Source organism: Canis lupus, chromosome 15 (genome assembly GCF_048164855.1).
Source record: "Canis lupus baileyi chromosome 15, mCanLup2.hap1, whole genome shotgun sequence".
NCBI classification, from domain to species: Eukaryota; Metazoa; Chordata; class Mammalia; order Carnivora; family Canidae; genus Canis; species Canis lupus.
The window spans coordinates 39,095,203-39,113,226 of NC_132852.1; the positions used below are offsets into that span (position 1 = coordinate 39,095,203).

Sequence of the window (18,024 nt, forward strand, 5' to 3'; positions counted from 1 at the left end):
GGGGACGGCGGCGGGGACGGCGGAGGAGGACCGGCGGCGGCGGCGGCGGGCGGCATGAGCGGGGCGCGGGGCGCGGGCCCGGCGCTGGTCGCGCTGCTGCTGGCGGCGTCGGTGCTGAGCGCCGCGCTGCTGGCCCCCGGCGACTCCCCGGAGCGCGGTGCCGAGGCCGCCCCGCCGCGAGGTGAGTGCCGACCGCGCCCCCCGCCCGCTCCGCTGGGCCCGACTGCCCGCCTCTCCCCGCCGCGGTCGCGCCGCCCCGGCCGGCCGGGCCTCGTTCGGGAGAAGCCCGTGTCCGGAACTAGTTGTGCGGGCGCCGCGCCAGAGCGAGCGGCGGCGGGGAGCGGGCGCGGGCGCGGGCGCTGGGCCCGGGGGCTGGGCCCGGGGGCGAGGGCGGCGGCGGGCACGGCCTCTGGCGGCCGGACTCCAGGGTCCCGGGCCACTGTCCGAATGGAAGAACGTCTAGGACGGGAGACCCGTTACTCCCCGCGGACGCGCCAGCTGCACGGGGGGCTGCCCGGCCGAGGAAGGGCCGTGTGTGCCGGCGTCCCGCCCTCGCTGGCCGCCTGTGTGCCGGGGCGAGCGCACGAGGAGTCCGCGCGGCGAGCGGGACGGAGGGTCTGCGCGGGGCCTGCTGCGCGGGGAGGGGTGCGGGCCTGTCCCGGGGAGAAGCCGTCCGTCACTCGGAGCCCACGGCCGACCCGGAATGAACGCTCAGCTGGCGGCGGCGCGGGGAGGGCGCTGGCCGCGGGAGCCGGCGCTCTACGCTCCAAGCCCGTCTCGGCGCCCTTGGGCAGACGGCCCGGCCCGGCCCGGCCCGGCGCGGCGGCGGGAGGTGGGAGGTGGGAGGGCCGGCCGAGGCCTGGGTCAGCCCGGGCCCTGCGCGGGGCGGGGAGGCCGCAGCACCCGGCTCCTGGCCTGGAGGGGCGGGTGCTTTTGCTGGGGGCGAGTCTCCCGCGCGCCTGGCGCTGTCGGCACTCGGCCCTCCAGTGCTTTCCTAAGTCGCCTTGTCTCCGAACTCCCGGGGGAACGGGGACCCCTCCAGACCCCAGAAACGAGAGTCCCAGGGCCCTGGGAGAGGACAGTCCCCAGCTCCTTCCAAGGGACGCTTAGTTCAGGATCCTGGGATCGGTCCTGCTGGGTCAGGGCTTGGGGAAGTCAGCCCACCACCTGCCTCTTCCCCTCCTCCCAGGCCCTTTTCCTGTAGCAGAATAGGGGGGTTTGGAGTCAGTCCGCGTGGTCCAGACTGCCCCTCCTCCACAATCAGAATCCTTTTTTTTTTTTAAGATTTTATTTATTTATTTATTCATGAGAGACACACAGAGAGAGAGAGAGCAAGGCAGAAGAGACACAGGCAGAGGGAGAAGCAGGCTCCATGTAGGGGGCCTGATGTGAGACTCGATCCAGGGTCTCCAGGATCACGCCCTGGGCTGCAAGCGGCGGTAAACCGCTGCGCCACTGGGGCTGCCCCACAATCAGAATCCTATAGGACAAAGACAGTGAATTTTGAAAAGCCATCTTGGCTGATTACATTTTGTACTACTGCCTCCCCCACCTCCTCCCTGACTCTGTGTCCTCCACCCCCCTTTTATTTTGGAGGAAACAGACCCTAAGAGGTTATGTAATCAGGCCAATCATAAATTGTCAGGGACAGATACCCTGCGATGTTATTTCTTTGTACTTTAGCACCAATTAATGGTGATAATTATTTTAGGAAAAAGGTGGTTTGTAAATATTAATACTGGGGGGTGAGGGAGAACATATTAATATTCCTCAGTGATCCACTCCAGAACCTTCATGAAACTGTGTTGAGAGGACACCAAGGCTTTTCGTGTCACCTTGGGTTAAGTTTGGGCTGGACAACTTCCTACTAAACTCCATTTTGTATGGTTAGAGGACTCAAGTTTAGTTAGGAACAAAACATAATAAATAGACTGTATCTTTAAAAATTTGCCTAGCAAAGATACTCATGAACAGAGAGCTAGAACCAGAAATTAAATATTTGGAAACAAAAGTCTAATATACAAACAGCACAGTTCCTTGGGCCCTATTGAGAGGTTTATCTTTATCTGGTTTACGTCCTCACAAAGACGGGGAGGAACTTGTTCTTTTGGCTATCATGCTCCTTGAGTGGTGTCATAGTATTTCTAAGTATTTCAGAAGTTGGCAGCTTTTTCTTGAAACTGAGCGTCCAATTCAACTTAGGTGTCATGGTGGATGGCTTGGGAGTTGAATCCCTATGATGACTATCAAGACTTGAATACATAAGGAAATTGAAGATAAAACAAGAGCCTTGCTCTACCCACTAGTAAAGGCTCAGGAATATGAATAAAAGCATTAGTTTTTCCAACTATGAAGGGATGATGATCTGTAAAACAATTACAAATGAAAAGGCCAATGGATAGTATAATTTTTAAAGTGAAAACTATCAAAACTGAATAAAGGAAACTAAAAACTATTTGAAAATGGTATAACGTTTATTGATGACAGCTATGACAAAGGATTTAACATCTGTACTATGTAAAGAAATGACACAAATCCTAAGAAGAGCTCTAAGATGGAAGGGTGTTAAATAGCAAAAACTCAACTGGGTAAATTTAAAGATCACATTGGCTCTATTCAATAATTCATGAATTGGCCGGTATCCCATCTAGCAAATAGAAAGGAGCTCCTTTGAGCTGCAGAAAAGGAAAGGTTTTTAAAGGCAGAGAGGGAGAGGAGAAAAGGAAATTATTAGCAAATAATGCATTTTAGGCCAGGATGCCCCCCTAGCGGTAATGAAGGGTCTATCAGTAAGTAGATTACCTTCTGGTACTGGCCAGAAAGTCCCAGGTTGGCTGGTTAAAGGTCATTCTGGGACATGAAGGTGCGATTAGGTATTAAGTCTTGGTGGGGTGTAGCATAAGTGACTCAATTTTGGGCCTCCTGTCTCCTTTTTAACCATCTCCACCTTTTGATCAGATTCTCAGTGCAACTGAGAGGTGTGATCAAAGTATGAGGCTCTAACACCACTCTCAGCTCTGCAGTTCTCAGAACTTTGTATGAAATTTTGTTGATCATCTTTTGATCAGATTCTCAGTGCAACTGAGAGGTGTGATCAAAGTATGAGGCTCTAACACCACTCTCAGCTCTGCAGTTCTCAGAACTTTGTATGAAATTTTGTTGATCATCTGTGTGGAATCCATAGGTCATGTTGTTTTAAAGATTTTATTTATTTATTCATGAAAGACACACAGAAGCAGAAGTGTTCCCTGTGGGGACACCGATGCAGGACTCAATCCCAGGACCCCAAGGATCACCACCTGAGGTGAAGGCAGATGCTCAACCACTGAGCCTCCCAGGTGCCCCAGTTTTGTTTTCATCTCTGAGATTCATGGGCTACAATTTCTAGGTTTATGGTCTTCAAGTTGGCCATCTCCTCGTTCCTTTCTGATGTTCCTGTATTAAGGGGATCATCTATGTGGTGGTTAGTGGCTGCAAACTAACCACCTTGAGCTCTTGAGAGACTATAACACACTGGGGAGATTACTATGATTGTTATAAGCAGGATAATTCCTAATGTCTGGAGTGCATTTCAGAGCCACTTTGGCCCTCAAGACCCAAACCAATCAAAATCACTTAAGTCCAAGAATAACCCTGTTGAAGGAATCACCTGTGGAAGCCATGTGGCCTGCTCAAGGATCTCGTGCATGAGTTTCAGCTTCCCCAGAGGTGTTAATTCAGGTGCCACAGGTGGTTTTGGTCATAGTGCAGACATCTCCTTTTTTGGCTAAAATATAACCAGCCTGGGAGATAGATGTGATGGCATTATCTTTCTAGGCTGGTACCAGAGTAAAGGACAGAAGAGGTGGAAGAGAGTTTCATGATTAGTTCAAATATAAAGTTTTGATCTAGCATCTGAAGAAGCACCCTGCTTTGGTGTCAGCCCTTTCTCTTCCTATTGGATTTAGTTTGGAAGTCCCCAGTGCTTGTGTAGGACCGACCGCATGTCAGATGGAGTCTTCTTCAGGATTGAGATGCCTATCCAAGGCTTAAGTCCTGAAGTCCCCCTGCCTTCTGGATGGCGAAGAGGGAGATTCAAGGACAGTCTTTGTTCTTGGTGATTTCCAAATCAGAAGAGTGGGAGAAAATTGGAAACATTAGTTTGGAGAGTTGGAGCCATGTTTTTGAGGAAACTAGAGTAATTCAGGATCCAGTCCAATTTATAACAGAATATCAAAGACAATTAGCAGGATTAGAACCTAATATAGACAATATATCTAATATAGACAAAGATGTACACATTTCTTGTCTCAACAATTACCCTCATTTTTTATAGTAAAACTAATTTGTTGGCATTAACCTTTGCCTGATTATTTTCTTAAGTGCAGTAACAATAGTGATTGACCATATAAACTTTTTTTTTTTAAAGTTGGTTATAGTTTTTTCTTTAAAAAAAAAAACTTATTTTTAAGTAAACACTGTGTCCAACGTGAGTCTTGAGCTCACAACACCAGGATCAAAAGTCCACATGCTCGGCCAGCTGAGCCAGCCAGGTGCTTTCCGTTTTTTTTTTTTTTTTTTTAATGTTTTTTAAAGATTTAGTTATAAGGGGGGGAGGGGCAGAGAGAGTCCCAAGTAGACTCTGTGCTGATTGTGGAGCCCAGCAAGGGGCCTGATGCTCAGAGATCACAATCCAAGCTGAAACCAAGAGTCGGATGCTCAACTGACCGTGCCATCCAGGTACCTCTCCCTCTTTTAAAAAAATTTTATTTTTTGACCATATAGGCTGTTTTATAAAAAAATTAAAAAATTTATTTTTTAAGTAGGTTTCACACCCAGTATGGAGCCCACTGTGGGGCTTGAACTCAGGATCCTGAGATCAAGACCTGAGCTGAGATCATGGGTCCTATGCTTAACTCCCTGAGCCACTCAAGTGCCTCAATATAAGCTCTTTTTAATACTACTGTTCTGGAACCTTGTAAGCAAGGTGTTATGTCAGTTTTTCCAGGAGGCTTTATTGGCTCTGCAAAGTCAACCTTGATGTGGAGAACAAAGGCAAAAGAAATATAGGGAAAAAAATTAGACTTCCTTACCACTTACAGCCCATTGACAAGTACTTGGGGCAGCCAGAGTGACCTTACTCTAGGAACTCAACTGCCTTAATGTTAATACTTGGCTAGAGGCAAAAGGCAACCTTAGCTCCACCTTACCCATCCTACAGGATCCTTAAGTCTTTAACATATAGAAAATCCCTTTGGCAACTTCCTTTATCTCTACCTGTCCACCCGCCCCTAAATGTATGTTACCAATAGTCCTCCACCCATATGGCCCACTGATACAACTGAAGGGTCTCATGATTAAGGGTTTACTAGACAGTAGCAGATGACCTTATCCTACTAATAGCTAGCCTTTGAAGGTCCTGGAAACCTTGCTTCCAAACTCCATAGGGACTTGCATGGTTCCCTAACCCCCCTGAGCTTGAAAGGATATAATCGATCACTCCTCACAACCCCAGTGAAGCTCTTTCTACCCATGGGTCTTGTCCCCATGCTTTAATAAAAACCACTCTTTTTGCATGAAGATGTCTCGAGAATTCTTTCTTGACTGTTTAGTCCTGGATCCCAACATTTCCCATCAATCTTAGTTCTTTAATGCTGATCATATCTGAGTCTATGCATATTTCTCTCAAATAGGACATGCTGGTCAAAGCTTTAGGAGTACAGCCAAGGTTTCCAATGGTGTCTGGTTATAAGGATCAGACTCAATGAATCTCTGCAAATAACTATTGCCATGAAAAGAATACCCAAGAGCTTTCCAATCCTGGAGGAATTAAGTAGGGAGAAAAATTAACATTTCATCTTTGTTCACAAAGGTATATCTTATCAGTTTGTTGATACCTTAAGAGAACAGAAAAGGTTTCTTACAATCTGGAAAAGCAAAATGTTAGAGAACCAGTGGTATTTTAAACCAGAAGTCATAAAAATTATAATTATCCTCCTTGGTTCATTTAGTCCCATGTTATTCATGTCCTACTTGAATATTGTTTTTCTAGTTCTGAAAATTCTTTTTTTAGATTTATTTATTTATTTTAGAGAGAGTGTGCAAGAGTAGGGGGAGGGGCAGAGGGAGAGGGAGGGAATTCCAAATAGGTTCCCCACTGAGCATGGAGCCTGATGCAGGGTTTGATCTCATGACCCTGAGATCTTGAAAACCCTCAGACCTCAGACCCTGAGCCAAAACCAAGAGTTGAATGTTCAACCAACAGCCACCCAGGTGGTCCCCCTTTTTTTATTTTTTAAAGATTTATTGACTTATTCATGAGAAACAGAGGCAAAGACACAGGCAGAGGGAAAAGCAGGCTCTTTGCAGGAGCCCAATGTGGGACTCGATCCTAGATCCCAGGATCATGACCTGAGCCGAAGGTAGCTGCCCAACCGCTGAGCCACCTGGGTGTCCCAAGGCCCTTCCCCCCTTTTTTAAAGATTTATTTATTTTTTATTTTTTTAATTTTTATTTATTTATGATAGTCACACAGAGAGAGAGAGGCAGAGACACAGGCAGAGGGAGAAGCAGGCTCCATGCACCGGGAGCCTGATGTGGGATTTGATCCCGGGTCTCCAGGATCGCGCCCTGGGCCAAAGGCAGGCGCCAAACCGCTGCACCACCCAGGGATCCCAAAGATTTTTTTATATATTTGAGAGAGAGTGAGAGTGCACTCATGTACAGGTGAGTTGGGCGAGGGGCAGAGGGAAGGACTCTCAAGCAGACTCCTTGCTTAGCGCAGAGCCAGAAAAGGGGCTTGCTTAGTCCCATGATCCGTGAAGTCATGACCTGAACTGAGCTGAAACCAAGAGTCTGACGCTCAACTGACTGAGCAACCCAGGTGCCCCATGGTTCTGGAAATTTTTACCCAGTTCAGTTGCATGATCTGAAAGTTATCAGAAACCTGTATTCTAGAGTACTTGTCAGATTCCTTTCCATGAATTTCTCTGAAGATGAAGCACATTTGGGAAGTTTTCATAAAAGCATCTGAATAAAATAACTCTCTGTAAATGACAAAAAATGCCTATTCTTAAAGATGTGATGAAAGGCCATTACAATGGAATTGACAAGGAAATTTGATTATTTTTGTGAGCGCATTCATTTTAAGATAATAACTAGAATTACAGCTGTTAAAAGTGTCAGTACCTATTCGATCTTCAGGAATTTCATACAGTTTCTGGAACACTTATATTAATAACACACATCCATGCAAATATAATCTAAGAAGGCTTAGCATCATCTGTTTGACTAGAGTCCCATGTAATTTAACATACCAGATAAGCCTATTTAGTATAACATCTTCCATTTTATAAAGAGAACAAATCCTTTGAGATGTTCCAGGGACTATCTGGAAAACCCAAAGTTAGTTCAAGGTCAGAAAGACTTCATTTAGAATTTGATTTTGGGCAAGTTTGTTAAAATATCAAAAGGTTTGGATACTTAAATAGGATCATATGTCATTATGAAACAATACTTCTCCATTTCACCAGGTAACAAAAACTTCATAGGCAGGTACAGAAAATCAAATAGTTGTACAGAGCCATAGCTATTTTAATATTGAAAGGACAAATTTTTTTTAACTAATCAAAGACCTGATAGAGATAAAACAATTTTTGTTTTTCTAGGCAGATTACATGAAAGATGAAGAAAAACTTTTGTTTATAATCTATTAAGAGCAGACCAATAACCTGAAAGAACTTTGTCCTTTTAATGGAGAGAAAAACCAAATTCTAATTTTGCACCAGTGTACTTTTGATATTTAAGCTCATTTTTAGGGGCCCCTGGCTGGCTTAGTGGAGCATGTGACTCTTGATATCAGGGTCACGAGCTGGGGCCCTATGTTGGACATAGAGATTACTTTAAAAAAAAAAAAAACCTTTTAAAACAGATTCATTTTAATCTTAGCCACCCTGACTATACATTAAAAGTTCCTTTTCAAAGATTCCTTTTCCACAAATCTTCAACAACTTTCTTTTTTATTGTCAGAATTTGTCCTGTGTATTCCCTCTGTAACTAATCACTCTGATTTTAGGACAGAATTCCTTTTTTTTTTTTCCCCTTAAAGATACATTTCCATTCCTCATACCTTCTTTACCTGCAAGCGCACATCCTACTTTTCTTGCATATGGCGATATTTCCCTTATTATATCTTGTAGCTTTAATCCTGCCTACTAATTAGAATTTTTAACCCTTAGGAATTTTAAGAAGTAAATAATTGTGAACCATCTTTCATATTAGCAGCTGTGAGTTGGTGTATAACTGGGGTATCCCAGAGAGACCTGGCTTGGCCACTCGCTGCCAACAGAATCTGCAGGCAGAGATGAGTGGTGTTGAAACAAGAAAGGGATTTATGTCAGTGAGGCCGATGCTGGTGTCTCAAAGACTGTCTCCAAAGTGCCCAAGATACTTCCAGGTTTATATAAGGAAAATATGGGGGAAAGGTCAGTGGGTGCATGGGCTGTGCAGTGAAGGTCAGGTTGACCCTTGTCTTAGAGTCAGTCAGGGGTGGTGTCTTGCTGTGCCATCCTCACTGTTTGAGGGGGACGTTGCTGAGGATGCTTTGCCCTCAGGGTCTTCCCCCCCTGAGCCAAGAGACAAGCTGGAAAGAAGAACCCAAAAGAAAGTTTGAGGTCAAAATGGAGGCAGCTGAGGTCCTCTTTCAGGCAGACTTACAGAGTTATGACTTCTAGAAATACATGCTTTTTTTATAGAAAATTTCTCAGGGTGGCACAATGCATGTTTACTAATAGACTCATATCTTCAGCTCTTCTGTAAAAGGAAGCAAAAAGTGGTTAAGCCTATTTTCAGCAATGAATGTTCCAGCATTTTATCTTATTTGGAAATAATCTGTATATTCATTGAATTCAAGTTAATTTAGCAAAATTTTAAGGTTTCAGGTTACCAAAAGGATTTAGGGAAACTATTTAAAAAATTCACATAAAAAACTTTTTACCCACTTATATCTATTGAATTTACTTGTTCTTAACAATTATTGGTTAGATTACCCACAAAAACATCATGACTCAAATATGATATTAGACAATCAGCCATTGTCTCTTATTGACAAATAAGTAACCAGTAATAGTAACATGTAATATTTAGTAACCAGTAATATGAACCTATTTGATTAGTAAATCTAGCTAGGATAAGAGCATTATATTTAATGTGACAACTTTAAAGACATATTAATTAAACCAACCAACAAACTATCTTTAATATCGAATGTCTTCCCAGGTCATATGAACCTGAAAAACATTTGAGTTAGTTTGTATTATATTTCTGAGATTTAGAAATGCCTAATTTATAAGCCAATTAAATAGACTTCTTTACAAGTTACTTTTAGCAGCTTAGCAATTTTCCAGAGGTAGAAAATGCCACCCTTCTACACATACACACATAGATAGATGTTAACGAATAAGCAGAAACCTGGTAGTTGTTATTTTAAAATTTTAACCGTAAGATAGATATGATAATACAGAACTCATTGTTTACAAAATAACAGTTGGATTCTAACTATTTCTGGCAGATGAAATAAGTTAAGGTTACCGGCTCAGATGGCTATTTTTTCTACTAAAATTTGTGGAGAAGACACATGAATTTTCATTTATCTAAATTTCAGAAGACTTTTACTCCTTTCATTCTACTCATAAGAATTACCTCACTGAGGTTTGTACTTTTATTTTTTCACCTCAAAGTCACAGGGAAAGAATGTAAGTTCCTTCGAAAAGGACTTTGATTTTTCTAAGGACAATACTTTACAAGCCTTTGGAGATAAACAGGAGAGGTTTAGAGATGGGTGAAAGGGATAGGTTAACTTTGAATTGCCTCTCCACATGCATTTCTAGTTTTGTAAAGATTTTTAAGATAAGGACAGTTGCTTTTAATTCCTCAAAGATTTGGGTTATATCCTAGATGAGCAATGACTGACCTATCCATCCACCTGTGTGGGAATGCTTCTCTGTCCCACATTCAGCTTAGAGAAGGACTTAGCTTCTCTCAGTTTTTTCAAGATCCCATCTGTAGGCTGTGAACTGGGTTTAAAGTAGAGTTCATAGCTCTGAAATTTACTGGAATTTGGGAAGGTTTTCTATTTTGTGGGTTTTTGTTTGTTTGTTTGTTTGTTTTTGAGAGAGTGAGCAAGTGAGTGTGGGTAAGAAAAAAGAGGGAGAGGGAAAGAATCTTAAGCAGCCTCCACACCCACGAATAGCTCCATCCCAGGACCCTGGGGTCATGATCTGAGCCAAAGGCAGATGCTTAACTGACTGAGCCACCCAGGCACTCCTAGGCTTTGGTCTTAGGTACTTGTTCTGTCTTTAATTTTATGTTAGTCTTTTATTTATTTTTTTTTAAGATTTTATTTGTTTATATGACCTGAGCTGAAGACACTGAGCCACCCAGGCCCCTACATTAGTCTTTTATAATAGATATTTCAATGCAGCTATTTTGTAGTTTAGAAACCTCTTGGAGGCTTATGCACACCAATTAAAATCACATATCACATTCTGTTTAATTTGGTAATCCTTCTTTTTAACTGCGCTTCTTAAATGAGCTGATCTAATTGGAACATTACTTATAATGGCCACTGTAATTCTAGCTTGTCTTTGGTAAGATTTTGCCAGTTCTGTAGATATTTATAGCTTTTGAGACCACAGTTCTTAGGCATAAAATAAGCAAATGTGCCAGATGGTGGCACACTTCACTCTTTAGAATTAAGGATCCTATCTTTACTATTATTTATTATTTATTTTGTAGCTTAGTCTGAGTTCCTCAGAGCCAGATTAACACCCAGGAGAGATGTGCTGTGGGGTTGGGGTTGTGTGGTGTTTCATGGTGTGCCTCACTGCACAGAATTTTTCTTGAGGTTGGCAGGTGACCTAGTGACAGTCTAACTGGTTCTGTGCTCCCCCTCCCCCATCTTAACACAGGTGTCTTAGGGCTAAGTGGTGAGCACTGTAACAGCTCTTAATGCTTGACTCATGCTTACCAATTTTTGTGGCTTTTTGGGCCCCCACCACTCCCATTAGCAGTTAACTTTTTTTTTTTTAAGATTTTATTTATTTATTCATGAGAGTCAGAGAGAGAGAGAGAGAGAGAGAGAGAGGCAGAGACACAGGCAGAGGAAGAAGCAAGCTCCATGCAGGGATCCTGATGTGGGACTCGATCCCAGGACTCCAGGATCACGCCCTGGGCTGAAGGCAGGTGCTTAACCGTTGAGCCACCCAGGGATCCCCTAGCAGTTAACTTTCACATCATGTGCACATTCACAGAAACTAGTATCTGAGGAATTAGAGCTATGGACTTCAGCAGTGACTAAAGAACTGGGGAGAGGGGAAAGTGTTGATCCAGCAAACCTCAAAGAACAGAGACTGTGGACTGACTACAAACAAATGGGGAACTGCAGCTGCTCCCCACGTGGAATCTGGAGAAGGGTTCCAAACAAACTGAGAACTGCGGATGGAAATGCCAACAGTTCCCCCTGTGGAATCTGAGAATGGAACCAAAATCTGGGGTTTGGAAGTTTCTGTGGAATGGCCAGTAGAAGGCCCTGTGTGCACACCAGCAATCCTTGTGGAGCCTCGGCCTGGGGAGAGGGTTGGGCCAGCGGGCTGCAACACATGGAATGGCAGACAGGGGCTCCGCATGCTGTGGAACTTTGCATTGCTACCAGCAGTTCCCACGCAGATCTTGGGGCAGGATTAAGGGCTGTGGTTTTCCACTCAAAAAGCCAGTTAAATCAAGAGCTTGATGCAGAGGGCAGAACACAGAACCAAGAGAGAACTCACCTACGGCTCGGATGTGGTGGGAAAGATGGTGAACTCCCATGTGTTTGGGGCTACCATGCCTGTGTTCCTCATTTTCCCTGAAGCCCTCAGAAGTCTCCTTCAGTCCTACCGCTGCCACCAAATCTGCTAAATAACAATAAGACAATGGAGTAAATGTAAATATCAAGTTGGCTTTATTAATGAATTGGGCAGCATCCCATCTAGCAAATAATGTAGAAAGGAACCTCATTGAGCTGCAAAAAAAAAAGGAAAGGGTTTTAAAGGCAGAGAGGGAGAGGAAAGGAAAAATATTCACAAAAAATGCTTTGTTTTAGGCAAAGTGACCCTCCAAAGGGGAATAGAAGGGGTCTATCAGCAGATTATCTCCTGATGCTCACTGGGAAGTTTCACATTGCCTGCTTGGAGGTCACATTTCTGGCAGAAGCTGAAGTTGCGCTGAGGCTAGGTATTAAGTCTGGGTGGGGTTTAACATAAGTGACTCCATTCTGAGCTGCTGCCTCCTTTTTAGCAAGCGTTCATTGGCTAAATAAATGAACATTCCAACAATTCATGTGAAAGGAAAGTACTGATGGTAAATATTTGGAAAATATTTTCAAACTTGCCAATCATTGTTTCAAAACTAAAATAATAAGGAAGTGAAAAAAATAAATAAATAAAATAATAAGGAAGTGCTATTTTCTATACATCAGGCTAAAAACTCAGGGGAAAAGAATGAAAAGACTAAAAACCACTGGCCCAGCTTCTAGGGAACAGATGTGTTTGCCCTCAGGAGACTGGTGACTGAGGTCAGGTGCTGGTCAGGCTGGCCACAGCTTATGTCCTGCTGGCTGGTGGGTGACTTGAGCAGCAGGCCTCCGACCCCCCATCCAGAAACTGGAGACACCAGTAGCTACTTCCCAGGGCTGCTGGGGCCTGTGCGTGGTGAAGGGTATGCTTTGTATCCCCTGGAGCTCACGGTCACCTCAGTTGTCATTATAAATCAGCCCAACTAAATGGGAGAGGAATTTGGTAATCCATATCAAAAGCTATTTAAAAAGCTATAAAACTTCACTCCTAGAAGTGCAGGAACCATGTCAAAAGGAGAACGTGTTCATTTTCAGACGTATTATAGCATCATTCTTATAATAGGAAGAAAGAGGAACTGAGAAGAAATTGGAAATGAAGTTACATGAAAACAGAGGAAACAACTGTGAAAAATACATAACCATATATTCCTAACCCTAAGGAAGCTCTGCTTTTGTTTGATGTGGCCTGGACATTATAATCATCACCAGCTCAATAGTTAACTTCGTTTCAGATTCTGTGCCAGACCCATTACGTGTATTATCAACTCTAGTCTTCCCAACAGTCCTATGAAGTACACACTGTTAAGACTTGTGATAACTGTGATTATATTAAGAAATAGGTATTTGGTCTTCATCCCCATTTCTTGCACAGGATTTACTAACCCCTTGGAATTTCCTCAGTGAGGGTTTTGTCTTTACCTTACTTATAAGGGTAAATTCAGATAAACTTTAAAATGAGGGATTTAGACTGCCTACAGGGAAGAATTTCCTGAATTAATGAACTGACTGTTCACACGGGTTTCCAGGGAGCCCTGAAGCAAGCTTTCATATTGCAAAATAAAAGTTTAGATCATTACCTTTCTCATTGTTTTATTAAATATTTGCTCGCTTGCTCTCTTTTTTGGCCTGGAGGCTAGAGGGCAAATTAATTTCTCATAATAGTATAAATGGGGAGATTGGTCTAAATGAAACATTTTGCTTTCACTTTAGCCAGTAGTAGGTCTCTTTGTCCACCAAATCGGCAGGTGTAAATTTAGAATGGTCGTGGTCATGGTCTTTAGGTCATCCTAAGAGCACTTAGTAACGTGGTGAGCGCTAAGCCTAGGGAATGTGGAGCAGCGGCTCTTTGTCCCTTTGGACTGCTGAGGCTCATCCTCTCTTCTTCACATCTGTTGTGGAAACCAGAAGGAGACTCAGAAGTCAAACCAAAGTGATGGAAGGCAGAGCTGCTCAATTGGAAAGGGTGTGCAGATCCCCACAGCGCCCTGCTGACTGGGCGTCCTGACATCTCCCGAGCTGCATTCAGAGTGAAGTAACACGGTCCAGGAAAATTCAGGCTCTGGTGTCACACAGACTGGGGTTCACACAGGGATTTGGCAGAAGAACTCTGGTCAGGTGCAATTCAAATCCTTGTGAGCCTTAATTTCATCATCTGCAAAATGGAGAAAATACCAGCTCATGACATCAGCATATTGTCAAATGATATGTGAAAAGATATGTGACACTAGTAAATTCAATGCCCGTCACACCTTAGCACGTGATGAATGGAAGGTCCTGCATGGTCTGTTTATACACAGGACGTGAATGGTGGTAACCGAAGCCTTGTTTGTAGTAGAGACATGCGTACAGAAGGGCACCTGTGAGTGTGCAAAGTGAAGCTTGAGAAATCTCAGGGACACATGGGTGGCTCAGTGATAGAGCGTCTGCCTTCAGCTCAGGGTGTGATCCCAGGGTCCTGGGATCCAGTCCCACATTGGGCTCCCTGCATGGAGCCTGCTTCTCCCTCTGCCTGTGTCTCTGCCTATCTCTCTCTCTCTGTATCTCTCATGAATAAATAAATTTAAAAAAAAATCTCAGAGCCCATGAGTGTAGGCATTCGAGAAGCACCCCTCTTTACACAGGTGCACTTTGTCTTTAACATGTCTTTCAGATGCTTTGTTTTTCCGTTTTCTTAACTTCTTTTTCTAATTCTTACCAGACTTAGATAAAAAAAAGCATGTAGAGCTGAAGATGGACCAGGCTTTGCTGCTCATCCATAATGAACTACACGGAACAAACATGACTGTCTACTGGAATTCTGAACGTTGTTATCATGTAGGTATTACATTCAGGCTCACAATTTTGTTTGCTTTGGGGCTGTGTGAGATGGTCCTTAATGCTCTCATACCTGAAGTCCTTCACATGTTCACTTCAGTTTTATAGGTAAGGAATCAGATAGGCTGTAGAAGGAATCAGAAGACATATAATCAGGGAGCATGCCTAGCAGTGAGCCACATCAATCTCTTTATCTTTTCCTCTACCCATCTTTTAAAAACTTATTTCTTGTTGATGAGCAAAAGCGACAGACCACATTTTATTTTACTTCTCTGCCTGCTGCGTAATCCCATTGCTGGACCAGAGAAGGAACGAGTGACACCTGGGTGTTCTCCAAGGGCAAAGGTACTGAGGACAATGGGAGGCTCAGGTTGAGGCATGGCACGTATTCTGGGGATCTGCCCTTCTGATAATAAAGGATTTATTTATTAAGTTTTAAATTTTAATTCCAGTACAGTTAGCATACAGTGTTATTATTAGCTTCAGGTGTACAGTGTGGTGATTTAACAATTCTATATGTTACTCAGGGCTCATTAAGTGTACTCTTAATCCCTATCACCTTTTCCTCCACCCCCATCCACCTCCCTTCTTATAACCAGCAGCGTGTTCTCTATAGTTAAGAGTCTGTTTCTTGGTTTGTCTCTCTCTCCTTCTTTTTTTTTTTCCTTTGCTTGTTGCTGATAAAGGATTTGTTTTATCTGAAGGTGCAACACCTAGATCTTGTTGCTTTTTTTGTTTTTAAGATTTTATTTATTTATTCATGAGAGACACACAGAGAGAGGCAAAGACACAGGCAGAGGAAGAAGCAGGCTCCCTGTGGGGAGCCCGATGTGGGACTCGATCCTAGGACCCCGGGATCACAACTGAGCCGAAGGCAGACACTCAATCACTGAGCCACCCAGGTGCCCCTAGACCTTGTTGCTTTTTAAGTACAAGGCTACTGTTCTGTGTAAAAGAAAATTTTCTCTATTTCCAAATTGAGCATTTAAATGTACTGCTTTCAGAGGAGGAATTTTTTATTTTATTTATTTAAAAATTTTTATTCCTTTAATTTTTTTTTAGTTAGTGGGGAGAGGGGCAGAGAGAGAATCTTAAGCTGATTAAGGAGCCAGAGGCAGGGCTTGACCTCACAACCCTGAGATTATGACCCAAGCCTAAGTCAAGAGTCTGACGTCAAACTGACTGCGCCACCTAGGTGCCCCCAGGGGAGGAATTTTAATATATAGATTTTCCTCCAGTGGGTTGTATCCCACTGTAAGTTGAAAATACTGTGAGATGAAAATGCATTTAATACACCTAACCTACTGAGCATCATAGCTTAGTCTAGCCTACCTTAAATGTGCTCAACATCTACACTAGCCTATGGCCTCTCAGTCATTAACCCTCAGAATTGCATGACTGACTGGGAGCTTTGGCTTACTGCTGCTGCCCACTGTCACGAAAGAGGATCCTACTGTGTATGTCAGCTCAGGAAAAGATGGAAATTCAAAATTCTAAGTATATTTCTACTGAATGCATATTCCTTCCCTACAGTCTAATCTGAAATGCATATCACTTTCATAGGGTCATAATGTTGAAAAACCATAAGCTGAATCCCTGTCAAGGACTCTCTGTATAGGGACCTGTTTACTGTAAATAGCTTTAAAAAGCAAACAAAGAATCCCCAGTATGGGTACCAACCGAAGAGGTGACAATACATGGTCCCTCCTCTATTTGATTGAACCTATTGAGAGCTCTACAAAGTAACATGAAGCAAAGAAAATCTATAATGTTAAGAAGAATAGCAAAGACAAGATTTACCAGCCTATGAGAAGGACCTAAAAGAAACCTGAAAAAAAAAAATCAACAATACCTGAATTTCAAAGCCACAGGTAATTCAGAGAATGAACAAAATGTCTTCTAAAATGACAGTATGGCCTAAAATTTATAGAAAAACAAGTTGAGGGGAAAAAAAAAGTACATTGCCAGGCTATTAGCCAGAAGGCAAGTAAAGCATCTTCAGAATTAAAAAAAGTAGAATCATTGGTACAAAACAGTGATGCTGGTGACAAATCAGAGAATGAAAAAACAGAAGAATTAGCTACATGTGACTAGTACAGGAAAAATATTGCTAATTCATTTTTTAATTTTTAAAAATTTAAAAAAGATTTTACTTATTTATTCATGAGAGAGGTAGAGACACAGGCAGAGTGAGAAGCAGTCTTCCTGCAGGGAGCTTGATGCAGGACTCAATCCCAAGACCCTGGGATCACAACCTGAGCCAAAGGCAGAAGCTCAACCACTGAGCCACCCAGGATTCCCTATTGCTAATTTATTTAAAAGAGCATGTGGGTCCCTGGGTGGCTCTGTTGGGTAAGTGTTGGACTCTTGATTTTGACTCAAGTCATGATCTCAGGGTCATGAAATTGAGCCCCACGTTGGGCTTCCCACGTACTTGAGGCATCTGCTTGAAATTCTTTCCCTCTACCCTTCCCTACTGCATGCATGTACTCTCTCTCAAATTAAATCTTTACAAAAAAGTAAAAGGGCATGGAGATAATTATGTTTTAGGAAAATGTTTGCACTTAAACATAGTTGTAGGAGATGTCCCATAATTGCAGAAAAGACCTTAGCTGAAAATTGGAAAGACACTTGGAGCCTGTAAAGATTTAACAACCAGAAAATGCTATCAAGACATAACCTTTTAAAAATTCTGAACATTGGGACGCCTGGGTGGCTTATCAGTTGAGCATCTGCCTTTGGCTCAGGGCATGATCCCTGGATTCCAGGATCAAGTCCCACATCGGGCTTCCTGCATGGAGCCTGCTTCTCCCTCTGCCAATGTCTCTGTCTCTCTCTCTGTGTCTCTCAAGAATAAATAAATAAAATCTTTTTAAAAAAATTCTGAACATTATTGATATTTTTAAAACCTTTAAGCAAATATAGAGATAGACATTCAAGGGAATGCAAATTATAATAATTTATATTTGTAAACTAGATAATAAATACCTGGGAATGATGGATTTACAGGTGAAGGAAATCAGTTATCTGGTTGAGACTTTCTTTTCCTCTTTGCCTCTCTTCCCTTAAAGTAAAAGCACTTAAGAGACATACACATTGAAAAACAAATAAACATTGAATAAATGTGTACATTTCATAGCTCAAGGACAACTAAAGATACCTATAATGTGTCAGCAGGTGCTTTTGAAAAGAGAACAAAAACTGGAGGAAGGTTAGTGTTGTAATGTTAACTATGAGTTATTAGTATAACTGACTAAATAAAAGTAAGATGTAAATGAGAAAAAAAGAAAAGAAAAAGAAATGCCTTTTTAGTATCCTAAACAATATTCCTCAGGGGAACC

At 42.8% G+C, this 18,024-nt stretch overlaps 1 protein-coding gene across 2 annotated transcripts in view; it reads left to right on the forward strand.

Moving 5' to 3' along the window:
• HGSNAT (heparan-alpha-glucosaminide N-acetyltransferase) overlaps positions 1–18,024 on the forward strand; it is a 42,893-nt gene continuing 24,869 nt past the window's right edge. The window contains exons 1-2 of one of the 2 annotated variants that reach the window (XM_072776715.1): positions 1–181; positions 14,568–14,683. In XM_072776715.1, the coding sequence (XP_072632816.1) occupies positions 55–181; positions 14,568–14,683 (243 nt within the window). In that variant the 5' untranslated portion in view covers positions 1–54. The remainder of the gene's footprint in view (positions 182–14,567; positions 14,684–18,024) is intronic. The other variant, XM_072776716.1, reaches the window with a different exon arrangement.